The 15491-nt window shown below is 36.3% G+C and overlaps 1 protein-coding gene across 1 annotated transcript; it reads right to left on the bottom strand.

Annotated features, from left to right (window-relative positions):
- Positions 1-1655: 1655 nt before the first annotated feature.
- LOC107841882 (WD repeat-containing protein 26 homolog) lies at positions 1656-14925 on the bottom strand. Its single transcript, XM_047396463.1, has 5 exons — positions 14648-14925; positions 8601-9496; positions 5629-5730; positions 3026-3655; positions 1656-2036 (listed from the first exon to the last, which is right to left on the bottom strand). Exons 2-5 carry the CDS (start codon positions 9396-9398, stop codon positions 1815-1817), a joined length of 1752 nt encoding a protein of 583 aa, XP_047252419.1. The 5' UTR covers positions 9399-9496; positions 14648-14925; the 3' UTR covers positions 1656-1814.
- Between the last annotated feature and the right edge of the window lie 566 nt (positions 14926-15491).

Here is a 15491-nt window from a genome sequence, read left to right on the forward strand (position 1 = left end):
GGTGACAAGAGAGGTTCAAAGAGCAACAAAGTTTGTACAGAGCATTGCTACTTCTTTGAGTCTTGCTTAAAATTAGATTATTGAGAAGTTTACACTCAAAATGTATGTAAAGAGAAGAAGACAAACATGTGGAGCCTTGATGGAGCAAGGTGATGTTGATAAAATAAGTTTTGTGCACAGACGGTGTGTATACTAGTTTTATATTGTCAAGTTTCATGCAATTATAGACAGTTTATAATTAATGAGTTGCACGACAACCAAAAAAAGCAACTATATCAAGCTTTGCCTTGTTCTATAGTTCAGAGGGTGATCGTAGGGTCACTGAATAGAGTCCATCTCTTTCGGACGTGCTGACCGGTAGAAACACAGAGATAACTAAGTGACATATGAAATATGGTGACAACATGTCGCAGAAGGAGATAATAGGTGGAGCCAACGACCCACTAAGACCAAACTTATCTACAACTACATCCCCGAGCGACGGTCAAACAGAAGGCTTGGAGCCAAAAACTGTTAACGACTCGAGTTAAAACCATACCTTATGTTCAAGTACGTCCAACGATAACTCATGAGTTTTCATGGTTTTTGGTTTTATGGCTACTGTTCCTGATACTGGAACACAACCCAGTTCTACCCCACCTATGTTGCTCGGACTTTTCAAAAATATCGTCACACCCCTATCAAGTCATCCAAAAATGCATTACTTTTTAAATATTCGACAAAAAACGACACACACCTGATAACATTTTTGAAGAGTCCGAGCAACATAGTATCCTACTATAAACATATGGCTCAACCGACGTTGAGAAATTGAGAATACATAAACACTGAATAAGTTTCTTTGACTTGAATTGGGTTAAAACCCAAAGTCCATAGAAGCCTAAAGCAAATCATTGACATATAATGAACAGTTTACTTTTCTCCAAGACAAGAAGATTTTAGTTATCCTAGCCAGGGATCCTACCAAACAATGTGAGAACTTGCTTATCAATAAGAGAAGGGAAGCCCGATGCACTAAGACAAGAAGATTTTAGTTATCCTAGCCAGGGATCCTACCAAACAATGTGAGAACTTGCTTATCAATAAGAGAAGGGCAGCCCGATACACTAAGCTCCCGCTATACGCAAGGTCGGGGGAAGGACAGGACCACAGGGGTCTATTTTTATTTTTTACACAACCTTACCCTGCATTTCTGCAAGAGGTTGTTTCCAAATTCCAACAGCTCGAATCAATGACCACCTCCTGGTCACAAGGTAGCAACTTCACCGATTACGCCAAGATCTCCTTACTAATAAATAAGACAAAAGCCCTCTAATTTCCCCCATCTCCCCAAGGGCCAAAAGATAAATCTCACTCTTTTAAGTTTTGGAGATTAAAAAGTTAGAAGGCTTTTCAAACTCTGGGCTATGTCTACTTTCTTGATCAGTTCAATATCAAACTTCCATAACCCACAGGAAATCGACAACACACCCAATATAGTTCCCACAAGTGGGCTCTGGAAAGGTTAGTGTACGCAGAACTAACCCTACCTTGGTAGGAGGTAGGTAAAGAGGTGGTTTCCGATAGACCCTCGGCTTCAGAAAAGCAAAAACACAACATTTATGAAGACATAAACAGTAATAACAGCAGGAAATCAACCAAATAAAGAATAAAGATGAAGAAGTTCAAGATTTATTGCTGAACTGAATGCAAATTGCACATTCTTGTTTGTCTCAAATGTTAAGCTTGATGATGTAAAAAGAATATTACATCAAAGAAACTGGTCAAGGAAAGAAACCTTGTAATGTTCTTGCTCGCCCATTCTCTCCGAGACTTCACGTTCCACCATTGCAGTGGTTCACACCATTACTAACAGCTCCATCGCCATTGTGCTTCACGTTTGCACGATCCAAGCCCCATATGCGTATAGTCCCATCATCACTTGCTGACGCCAGCATATGAGGATTTGCTGGGTTCCAACTAACACAGTTCACAGTCCCACTATGTCCAGCCAACTTCCCAAGGATTTGTTGTGTGCTTCTGTGCCATATATATACCTGAAATATGTCAAAGCACATCAAACAACGAAAAATGACATTGTCACAAGCTGATCTTAAACTTCACATTTTGATCGAAAATAAACAAGAAGAGAAGGAACTTGGGGTTGGTGCCCACATAACAAATCGATAGCAAGATTCATTTTGAACCCATCATAGCTCTCAAATCATTTCATGGCACCGGACGTGATTGAACTGTTTACAATGTGGAGAAGCTAATACACACAAGAAGAATTACAGCGTCCATCTCTTTGCTGATGCAAATAATGTAAGAACCAAACAAGAGATAGGATTGAAAGAAAGAATAAGAATGAAATTACTAACTGTACTAATACAAGATCCAGTATATCACAAAGTATTTGTGTGATCTTTGCCCAGTAATTGGGGAAAAAAAAACTTTGTACTAGTGTATGTTTACGTCTCCGATCATAAAGTTTGAAGGAACAACAATGGATTCCACAAAAAGTTCTATTTCACACACAACAAATAATAGTTCCCATCCTTAAGTATAACATTGAATGAGACTTTAAAATCTCCTTTTTCTTCAAACTTGAATTCAACAGATACGGGCTTTTAGTTCCCCAGATCAGCATTTTTATATTTATTTAGCTACATATCCAACTCAATAACGATCCACATATACCTGTCTCAACTTTTATTGAAAATTGTTTTCTAATGCACAAACTTCTAACTTAATTTCCATGAAAACTAATGTCACTTAGGACCACAGCATCTTAACTTGTGTAATTAATTGAGTAGTGAGTACTCCAAGTTATAGCAACTTGATGACGAGAATTCCTGATGTAGGAAAAGGAAGTTCCTATTCTGGTCATGAAAAAGATGCATTTATGGTCAAAAGACGTGAACCATCTGAAAAGATGAATGTCTAATTTGATGATGGTAGAATTGTCAAATTGCTTGAATGTGCAACTAAGCATACAAATCATAATAACAAAAGGATTTGGCTTCTCAATCAACGAGAGAAATACCTGTGAATCCTCACTTCCACTGGCAATGAAAGCTTGATTTAGTCCACCAAAGCAAGACCGCACAACGAAGCGTTCTAGCTTATGCCCTTGATATACGGCTAAGAGTTTTGCATTCCCCTCTATACTCCAAAGATGGATTTCTTTATTCCGAAGACTTACCAATATATGTTTATTGTCTGCGGACAAAGCAAATGAAGTTATTGCCTCATCCTCTATAATTATTTGCTCAGATTTCGATTCCAATCCAAATAATAGTATCATATTATTTTTACAAACAGAGATCATGTATTTCCCATCACTTGTTATCCCCAAATCAGCTATTCTATTAATTCGATGGCCTTTCCAACTCGCCAACTCTTTCCCTTCAAGATCCCACATGCTAATGCTTTTGTCAGTAACACCGCAATATACCCTTTTGCCATCTGGAGCCCATCCACACGAGGTCAAACCAAGACCATTTTTCTGGTAAAGATGCATGCATTCACCGGAGTTTACATCCCACAGTCTAACAACCTCCTCTACTCCACAAGTGAGAAGGTAATTATCATCCGGAGCCCACGACATAAAGGATACAGCTTCCTCGTGACCAGATAAACGGTGCTTCAAGCATAACCTCCCATCCAACTTCACCTGCAAAAGGGTTAAATAATTTAGAAGTGAACTTAAATCTTCGGTTAATTCTATCATAAAAATTCAGATTTTCAGCAATAACAGCTCACTTTTTCCACGTTCTCTGAATTACCTCTTCCAGAAAAAAGAAACAGAAAATCCATCTATTTAGATCTTTTACCAAAAATCATATACACCTATAATAGGACTCTAAAGGTCAGAGAATGAACGCACATCGTATACCATCGTTAAAATGGTACTGTGTGATAGATAAAATAAAAATGAATTGAGAATCATTGGGGAATATGTTGTTGTTGTTGTTGCTGGGGAACCAAGAGTAAATTAAAATTGAATTGGTAAAATAGCTGGTGATCTGGTTATCTAGTTAAGACTAATACAGGAAAGAAGACGATCAACATGATTAGTGCCCTATGCTCTGCAAATAGGATCTGTCGAGGAAACTAAAACTGAATTTTGGAAAGCTATGAGCACATTGATTCAAGGGATTCCAAATGACGAACAAATCTTCATTAGGGAAAAAGTTAATGGACATGTAGGTAGATATAATGATGTTTTTGAACCAAGCTCATGTAAGATAGGTTTATAATATGAAGAATAAAGGAAAGGCTACTTAATGATTCGCCTTGGTACATGATTTAGTTTTAGCCAAAAGATACTTCAAAAAGAACGAATCACACTCTATAACATTTAAAAGTAGAGGTAACTATAACTAGACTTCATTACTCTTTCAAAAGACATGACAAGCCACACGTAAGGATAGCAAGATTATACCAGGAGAAGCCCAGACCACCCAACCTAGACGGAGGAGGTCCTGGCTGTAAAGAGAAAGAGTGACCAGACTTGCACGCAACCAAGAATTAGTGGTAAGCAGTAAATGGCAAGAACCAATTAGCACTTCAGAGAAAGCTAGAGAAGAAGGGAACTTAGAAGCAGAAGCAAATACCCCCAGATGAAAATATCAGGTTGCATGGTGAGAAGTAACGGCAAGAACCAATTAGCACTTCAGAGAAAGCTAGAGAAGAAGGGAACTTAGAAGCAGAACCAAATACCCACAGATGAAAATATCAGAGGTTGCATTAAGGAAGTAGGAAGGAAGTTTTAGGTGTGTCTAAAGGTGGAATGACAAAGAGCAAAAAGTTATTAAAGCAAAAGGAGTGTCATAGGCTCATAAGAAGATACAAAAAATAGAAGATGGAAAAACTCAAGCGACAAGAGAACTAATAGGAAGCTAGGAAGACTGGTACCAAACCCCGAGGTGAAGCACGACCAAGCAAGTGGAAATACTTTTCTAACAACCAAGCCCGAGACTATCACATGCAAGCCCAACTATTTTTTACGGATCAAGCAAGTATAATTTTAAAATAATAATAATAATAAGTGGCAGTGAGTCTTGAACCAAGAGCATCTGCCTTCTCTACCATCTTTGATATTATATTGAATTGTGTTACCTTCTAGTGCAATGACGAAAAAGAAAGAAGTTGGTATTGTTAAAGTTGCCTTTCTACTTCTACGGAGGTAGTGGTATGGACTGCGTACATTTTGCCCTCCCCAAACCCCACTATGTGGGAATACACTGGGCTTTTTGTTGTTGTTGTTGGTATTGTTAAAGTTCTAGAGAGGAAGAGGAGTTACTCCCTCTAAAGGTTTATCAGTTAGAAAATGGACGAATGACTTTCTACTGTCATACTAGAGATACATCAGGGGAATCTACAAAAGAAACATTTCATTTGTCGCAATGCATGGAAAAGTGAAGCAAAATTAGAGCTACTTCCTTTCTGAAATTATTAGTTGGAGAAAAAATATAATGGTCATGTAAGAAAATTATGGCATCGGGACACAAAGAGGGGGGAAATTCGATGGGAAAAAGTGAAATATTTAATTAAAATTAATAGACGACATAAAAGCAATAGTCAAGAGGACTTCTGATAAAGCCAAAAACATTTTGAGCAATTTTTAAGAGCACTTAAACTTACCTCCCATAGGATAACCGAACAATCAGCAGATGATGAGGCTAAGTACTTCCCATTATGAGAGAACTGCAAAAACCATATTTCATCTGTGTGTCCTTGTAATATCTGGTGCATGGCGAACAATGAAGAAACAATTAGAGCTCAATGTGATCAACAAACCCGTCTCTTTTTTCTTTTACTTTCAACTTTTAATGATTGATCGAAACCCTTCACTCTCAACCGAAAAATTGATCTAAGCCCTTCTACAAATCATAGTCTAGTCAATTATATCATTGTTAAAAGAAGGAACTAAAAAACGCATTTTAACTTGCTTTGGAAAACAGAATGCAACTTTTATTTTTAGCATGTATTCTCTTGGGGAAGAAACAAGGGGGTCTAGGTACAAGGAATCTAAAGCTACAAAGCAAAGCGCTTAGATTAAAATGGCTTCGGAGGTACTCCCAAGAACCTCAAGCATATTGGAGCAAGATCATCAAGGCAAAATACGGAGAAGAGAATAGGCGGATGATACGAAAATAATCACGGATATGGACTTATGAGAGTGCGTGTTGGACCCGAGCCTTGGTGTGTGCAATTGAAGTGTAAAAGAGGCCCAAAATGCACCAAAATCAGTCCATAACTTACACTTGATGGGCGCCCACTCTTTGAAGGGCCTTTTGGTCATTTTAGTTTCTATTATGTAATACACTATATAAAGAACAATGTAGCGTTTCATTACTTAGTTTTTGGATAATGTTGTAATTCATAAGAACACAAGTCCTCTCTCCTTTGAGGCACCAAACCGAAACTAGGTCAAGAGCTAGTGTGGAATCACTAGTGATTAAGTTTGAGAAGTGGAATCTGATCTTGTGCCACGTAAGAGATAGGTTTGTGTTGTGTGTGGTGTTAAGGGTCCAAGAGTGGAATAAGCTCTTGGGTTCTTAAGATTATACCAACCATTGGTCTATCTATCTATCCCTTTACTTTTAGTGTAATCTTGTTAGCGTTTGTAACTTGTAACCGTTTGTTCTTGTCTCTCTTGTTGTTGTTATCTCCGTTTTCTTAACGTTTTGTGGCTGTTTGGTGTCAAATACACCATTATATCTTGTATTCTTGTTGTTGGTAGTAAATCCGAGAGTGGTCACCAAAGAGGTCCTCGGTTTTCTTGAACTAGTGGACTGTTTTGGTGTTTGTTTCGTGTTTCCATTGTTTTCTCGTATCAGTGGATGACAAAAAAGGTTCATATTCCCTATGGTGTTAGTCTCTGGAGATCCATCCGAGTACTTTGGCCTTTTTTAAAAAATCACATTTTGTCAAAGTAGGAAATGGTCTCAAGATTTCCTTCTGGGATAACAAATGATTGGGGTTAGATAGCCTTAAAAGTTTGTTCCCTCAGATGTATGGGGTGGCTGTTCAACAACAACTGTATGCTGTAGACTCTTGGACACATCAAGGGTGGAACATCCAATTTAGAAAGAACTTCAATGACTGGGAAATGAATACAGTGACTGAATTTTTCGAAGTGTTGGAGGAATTTAAAGGCACAAACGAAAAAGCTGATAGATTGTGGTGGGATCTGGACAGTAAAGGTAATTTTAAGGTCAGCTATGCATACAAATTTCTGGTCCAAGGAAGTCAGCAGTCACATCAGTGTCCTTGGAAGCATATCTGGAAGGTGAAGATACCTTTCAGAGTTGCAGTTTCACCTGGATATTAGCAAGGAGAGCGGTTTTAACGAAAACCTTAAGAAAAGGAAATTTCCCCTTTGTTCCAGATGTTACCTCTGTGCTGAAGAGGGTGAGACAGTCAGTCATTTGTTTTTACAGTGCAAGATTACATGTCAACTACGGAGGATTTTTCTTAGCCTCAGGGGCATTGTTTGGGTCATGCCCAACAAAATCCCTCAATTATTATTTAGCTGGGAAGAGGAAGGAGCAAGAGCTGCAGACAGAGACAGATGGAGGATTGTCCCAGCTTGTATCTGGTGGACAATATGGAAAGAGAGAAATTCTAGATGTTTTAAATGCAAAAATTGTGATCTACAGAAGATAAAGCTGAATTGTATCAAATTGTTTTGTTTTTGGTTTAAACAAATATACTTAGAGGATACTGAGTCAATCATTGACATCCTAGGCTCTTGTTAGGATTTTGATTCAGTTCTCTATTCTAATATGATGTAAAGATCGTTTCAGTACAACCTATGTACTATCCTTTGTTAATATACACAAATGTTACCTTCTAAAAAAAAAAAAAATTTAGCATGTATTCAATTTCATGGCATATTCAAGACCATAAAATTCAAAAAATACACTTTGTACGTTATGCATAACACTAGTTTAAGACTACAAGATTCAAAAGTCTTTACATTCTTAAACTACATGCACAGTCATACTAAGACTCATAAAACGAAACATATGGAGTAATTTGTGTACAAAAAAAAAAGATATTGCATAGTCTACATAAATAGACAATGTACACGTGAATTTCTTGTTTATACTATATGAATCTTAGAATTCATATTTAACCTCCATTCCAGCTAAGGCAAGGAATGGATACCGTTAAAAGGGACATTACAGTATTAAAGAACTTTTATAAGATTATCATAGGGAAGACAGCAATATGTCTAGACTTCTACCACAGACACAAAAAAGAGAAACTAGACGAATAGTTATTCCTGATTATAGTATAATTTACTATACAAGCTTGAATTGGAGCACCACAGTGATAGCTTTATACAAATACACATACTTGTACTTCAGACTTAGAAAGATAGGAAAAACATTATTGACACAATGAAAAAGCATAATCAAATATGGAATAACCAAAATTTTAGACAATAGAAAGCACAAACTCGGAATTTGATCAACACATCGCCTCACACTTATCACTGACAAATAAACTTAAACACAAGTAATAAGTTATTAGGTGATCAATAATGCAATTAACGGATAGTGCTTTCAGGTTAAACAAGCATCAATACTCAAATATGATCTAACCTGCAAAGTTTTAGATGGAATCTGATCTATTCCACACTGGTGATCAGTAAGCAATGACATTGCAGTGACTACCGAATTGTGAAGTAAACAAGACTCTTTTTGCAATTCAAGGCCCTGTTCAACAAGATGGATCAATCTTTTTTGAGGTATCATGACTGTAATGGGAAGCAGTCTTTGCAATTCTTCTAGTAGCTTTGTCCTTTGTTTTATAAACATTATATCTGCTAGACCTGACGTTCTGGAGACATCCTGTTTTGAATGTGATAAAAGGCACAACGAAAGATTGGCGACTCTATTGATATTTATGAAAAGAGGTGCAATCTCAGTCCTCAATGTCTTCAAAGCAAGCGTGATTTCATTTCCTTCTAACAATTCAAGGAACTTCTGCTCCAGTATCGCAAAAGATGCCAACTTCACAATTTTTTCATCCACAAGACCAATTTTATGCAATGTGACTATACTTTCATCCCACCTCCCATCAAGGATTTGCTGAATAAATAAATTTACTAGAGAGGGGTGTAAAGGTATCCCCGACTCTTCCTCTAGCTGCGCCCCAGCCTTCTTATAACCAAGAGAATATAATGCCTCGGCTATGATCCGAACAAATTCAACTTTCTTGACACCTTTTGTACCAACAACCTCACCGTCCCGTTGGAATTCCAGAGGACGAACCATCGAATCACTCAATGAGCAACTTGCAGGATCCCTAAGAAATGTCCCGTTCGATGGATCTGCTGATTCTCTAAATGATACTTTCACACGTTTTGAGAGTGGTTCGTCATCCTCTGAGCCTCCCATGAAATATATATCTCAGCCCATATATAAAGGAAGGTGCATAAGCAGATCTGAAAGTTGAGATCAAGATCTCAATCCTTCAAAGGAAAAAACACGACTACCTGCATAACACCAGGAAAGGAAAGAACATACAATCAATAATGTTGGAAAGAGCATAACAAGAAAAAATTTCAGTAGAGGATTACTTGCTTTAACGAATCCAAGATATAAAAAAATGAAATAGAGAGGGAGACTGGAGCGGAGGGGGAGATGGGGGCGGAGAGGGAGAGGGGCGGAGAGGGAACGGGGTGGCGGAGAGGCAGAGGTGAAAGACACAAACTGAATTTAACAAGAGCGTAGGTTAAAAATAATCTCACAAGCACATCACTACAATCTCTCATATACTAAAATTTTTGTTGAATGCGCTCACCAAATCTAAGTTGCTTGGACTCGGGTGGGTGCGGGTATCTGATACAGGCGCAAATCTAAAGGTCAGATCCACATAAATTTTAGGACTCGGGGTTATGGATTCAAGTGCAAATATGGGCGTTGGAATACGGCCAACAAATGCATATTGCGACATATAAAGTATATACCTCGATTAATTAAAGCTATGAAACCAAAACTAATCAAAATTTTATTCTTCATTAACACCTAATATTTTATTCATAAAATAAATCGTGCAATGGCAAAGCATTCTCATGCTTCATAAACCCAAAAATCGAACCAAATACTCAATCAATCTATACCTCTCGGTTATAGATGTGGTCAAAGCACCCAAGGTAAGTTGACTAATCAGGTGTGGATCCCCACCCATGTAATGTCGACACGAGTGCGGCAAGGATTTTGAAGAGTTCGAGTAACATAGCTCAAAACAATCAAATACTGCTAGTTACAAATGGCAAAGAGCCTCCCTACTATCGTCTACCCCCACAAAAGTTTGCAATTAAAGCACTAAATAAAATGTTGTTACAAGATCAAACATCTTTTCTTGACCGTGTGACATACCAACAATTGTTTCTAATACAAAATGGTTCTTGCTTAAGTCAACATTGAATGTCAAGAGTGTGAAACCTATGTACAAAGCAATAACAAGAGTAATTGATCATAAACAAGGTTACCAAATTGCATTCAAACACCTACGAAAGCAAACGGGAGAAAGGAAGTGGGTGGGAGGACACCGAATTAAATGCTTAATCAACAAATAGCATAAATTGGACACTCGGATTTAAAGAAAATTATCCAAATATAAATATCGAACTGTTAAACAACTTCCATATTCCTTCCTTCCACAAATCCACAAAAATGAAACACCTATGATGGTGGGAGGACTGCATTAAATGCTTAACCAACAAAGAGCGTAAATTGGACGCTCAAATTTCATTATTTAAAAATATTATCCAAATATAAATATCGAACTATTGAATAACTTGCATATTTCATTCCACAAATCCATAAAAAATAAAAGGCCCGCCTCTACTCTTTTGTTTTCTAATTCAGTTTGCCAACATAGATTATTTTTTCCATTTTTGGGATAAAGTTTAATACATAGATTCTTTTTTTACTTTTTCTTTCTTCAATTTGAACAAGTTCTCATACATAATTCTTTGCTCTTTTTTTCTTTTCAAAAATCGCCTTTTGGGATGTCAGCCCCAAACAGGTGGCGGCCTTCCCAGTTATTGCTGCTTCCCAAGCCAGAAGAGAGACTAGCTACAAATGACCAAACTTCAATTTCTTCTCCTAAAAGAGAATACAAAACTAAGGCATGTATTAAGAGTACACGTTTGTGCGCGCACAAACACACAAAGTTATCCTTTCATCAAGCTTAACCATCAGTATCGCTTCCTCACGTCCTATCCTCTAAGGAGGGGCTAATGAATGCTTAAGTTACACCATCCCAAATATTAAACTATCTATCTTAAAAGTATAGTTAAAGAAACGCTTCCTCACGTCCTATCCTCTAAGGAGGGGCTAATGAATGCTTAAGTTACACCATCCCAAATATTAAACTATCTATCTTAAAAGTATAGTTAAAGAAAACATCCAAAGTTCATTAGCCACTGTCAACTTGTTAGGTCACTGCACAGAGACTGAAAAGAGTCTTAGGCCAAGTAGGTAAAAACATGTCTATTTATGAGTGCGAGACAGACTCAAACTCATGACCTTTGCTTGTTCCGATACCAAATTGAAGTGTGTGTACCGCCTCTTTAAGTAACTGAAACTATTAAAGACGAGGCTTTTGTACGTGTCTATTTATGCTTGCGACAATGATCAACAATGACTAAATTCTCAAAAATTATGCTCCTCTAATTTCCCGTTGCATTTAGTATTGCATGCTAAATAACTTAACTTCCACTCCATTTGAAGGTCAAAAACATAATCCACACCAGCAACTACAATGGCTAGTGATCCTACTACAGATATTTGATGAGGAGCTACCAAACAATCCCAACAACAGACTTCTCTGTTCACTTCATTAAACTTAGTGCAATCTATGATCCGGAAAGGCCCACACATTGTAGTGTCTAGTTCGTTAAGGTATATCAGCTTCCAGAGACGGGACCAAAATTTGAAGTTTATGGTTCCTACAACGACCTTAAATTAATACTATAAATATTTAGTAGCCTAATATTAATATAAAGTCTTGGCATAAGCTACTGGTTCACGTGAACCCATAATCAGGCCTCCAAATCCCGCTCCTGTCAGCTGCTACGAAAAGATTTTAATTTGACTATTATGCCTCAATCCGGAACTAGAAAGGACCGGCTTTATGGATCTTCTTTATCCATTTCGCCCCATTCAATCCCATCTCTACAACATTAATGAGTAAACATTTTTTGCCCAGCTAATTCAATTTGAAACTCGTCTACTATATACAAACTCCTAATGTTTCAAATAAGCATAAGCAACTATTTAAGTTCTTCAAAAGCATAATCATCTTAGTTGATAAGTAAGTCCACACATTATAGTTTCTAGTTCATTAAGGTAAATCAGCTGCCGGGGCCGGAACCAAAGTTTGAAGTTTACGGTCCCTACAACGGACTTAAATAATACAATAAATATTTAGTAGATTTAATACTAATATAAGGTTTTAGCATAAGCTACTGGTTCACGTGAACCCATAATTAGACCTCCAGATCCTGCTCAGAAACTAGAAAGGATCGGCTTTATGAATCCTCCATTTCGCTCCATTTTCAATTCCATCTCTATGACATTAATGCGTAAGGGGTGGTTTGGTAGGATGTATTAGGAAATCTAATACATGTACTAATCATGGTAGTATTTAACCTACATATAACTAATATATACACTCCAGTCAGTATTATAGGGCGTATAACCAATACAAAGCAAACTATGGTATTAGCAATACAAGGGTTATTACTACATGAATAAGCATGGTCAAATACATAGCTATCCTTAATACACCAAACCAAACCGTGGATAAGAAATAATCTCAATATAACTAATCTCATCGGAACTAATAATTCAACAACATACCCAGTATATTCTCATCAAAACTAAGATCAGCACTACTAATACAGCCTATTCAGTATTATTCTTACACAATCTACCAAACAACCCAAACTCCCAGCTAATTCAACTCGAAACATATCTACTATACACAACAAAATAATAGCAATACAAGAGTTATTAATATGAATAAGCATGGTTAAAGACAAAACTGTCCTTAATAAACCAAACCAAACAGTGGATAAAAAATAATCCCCTCATTGATAATACACCTTATTCAATATTATTCTTATACACTCTAAGAAACGACCCCTAAACACTTTGTCAAGCTAAATTCATCTTGAAACACATCTAGTAATACAAAAACTCATAAACTACTGAACTAGCATAAACAACTAATTTAACTTCTTCGAAAAGCATAATCATCTTAATTAATAAGCAGATTACAATAATCACCTACTATAATATTCCAAATTAGAAAAAAGCCAAATTACAAAATAATCCAACCAGTGGATAAGAAATAATCACAACATGACTAATCCCATCAAAACTAATATCAACATCACTAATACACCATATGCAGTACTATTCTTATACACTACCAAACGACCCGCTAAATGTTTTGCCCATCTAATTCAACTTAAAACGCATCTACTACATACAGAAACTCCTAAACTCCGTAATTAGCATAAACGACTAATGTTTTTTTTGATAACCACAGTGTCCACGCCAGCTTGCGCGCACCTCGACTAAATCCACGGGATACGTACCACCTCCCACCAGCAACAGGTATCAAGTAACTACGTCCACCAAGGCTAGAATGGAAGGAAACTATTTAAATTCTTCAAAAGCATAATCATCTTAATTAGTAAGCAGATTACAATAAGCAACACCCATAATTTTCCAAAATAGAAGAAAGCCAAATTACGAATAATCCAATCAGTGGATAAGAAACAATTACAACATAATTAATCCCATCATAACTAATCTCGTCATAACTAATATCAGCATTACTAATACGCCCCATTTAGTACTATTCTTATACATAGACCAACCGACCCCTAACTATTTTGCCAGCTAATTCAACTTAAAACACATCTACTATACACAAAAACTCCTAAAGTTCCAAATTAGCATAAACAACTATTTGTTTTTGGATAACCGCAATGTCCAGACCAGCTTGGGCGCACCTCGACTAAATCCACGGGATACGTACCACCTCCCACCAGCACAACAGCTATCAGATAACTCTGTCCACCAAGGCTAGAAGACTATTTAACTTAGTCAAAAGCATGTAATCAACTTGAAACACATGTACAATACACAAAACTCCCAAATTAGCATTAAAAATAATATTTTTTTATAATCGTGATGTCCGAGCCATCTTGCACACACCTCGACTAAATTCACCGGATACTACTACCTGCAACAAGTATCACTCAACTCGTAACTCTATCCACCAAGGCTAAAACAGACGGAAACTATTTAACATCTTCAAAAGCATAATCATCTTAATTAATAAGCATATTACAACAATAACCACCCATAGTCCAAATTACACAAAAAAGCCAAATTTACAAATAATGAATTAACTACCCACTAAATAAATCCAAAACATATAAATACTTAACAGTTACACCAAACTCACCAATATCAATAAATCAAGAATCAAACAAAAAAAAAATAATAATAATAACAACAACAACAACAACAACAACAACAACAATAATAATAATAATAATAATAACAACAACAATAAGAAGAATAACAATAATAATAATAATAATAATTAAATATATTACAACAGATTCGCGTGAAATCTTCAACAGCCAGAAATTATTTGGCACTCCAGATCAAAATGGGTATTTTTTAAAGAAAAATAATTTTAAAAATTGTTTTTTTTTTCCCTTATTTCTTGGTATTTAAGTAAGAAGAATATGGTAATTTAAAAAGGGAAAATAAAAAAATTAAAAAGAAATATATGAGTGACTGTTGGTAAGCTTGTTTGTGTTAATGGCGGTTTCAGTTGGAAGATTGTTGTGAAGAGAAATGGTAGACAAGGTGAGTTTTTGTTTTTTTTTTATTGGTATTTATATTTTACTTTGTAAGTATAAAAAAAAATTTTAAAAAAGTACTATTTTCTCGGTTTTGATTTAGAAATAATAACTTTTAAGTTATCATATTTAGACAAATTCATACCCATACAAACTAATTAAAAAATTTTCAACTTATGTATCTTCATTGAATGTATCGGAAGCTAATTATATATCTCAATAGACCCAAAATCGAAAATAATATATCGAAAGCTAATTATATATTTTTCTCAATTTTAATTTATGTGATAGGTAGCTCGCTGCACTAAAGCTTCTGTTACACCTGATGCCCTAAATAAAGTCAAACCACAAAGATTTGTCACTTGGTGCATGAAAGCTCCCGCTATATCTAATTTTTGGAACAAAGTCGAACCACAAGGGTTTGTTGCTTAGTACATTAAAGCTCCCGCCATACTCAATGTCCAGAACAAAGTCACTCGTTGTACTAAAGTTTCCGCTACACCTGATGTCTGAAACAAAGTCGAACCACAAGGGTTTGTCGCTTGGTGCATGAAAGCTCTCGCTATACCCAATTTTCGGAACAAAGTCGAAC

This window comes from Capsicum annuum, chromosome 9 (assembly GCF_002878395.1).
Source record: "Capsicum annuum cultivar UCD-10X-F1 chromosome 9, UCD10Xv1.1, whole genome shotgun sequence".
In the NCBI taxonomy this organism is placed as follows: domain Eukaryota; kingdom Viridiplantae; phylum Streptophyta; class Magnoliopsida; order Solanales; family Solanaceae; genus Capsicum; species Capsicum annuum.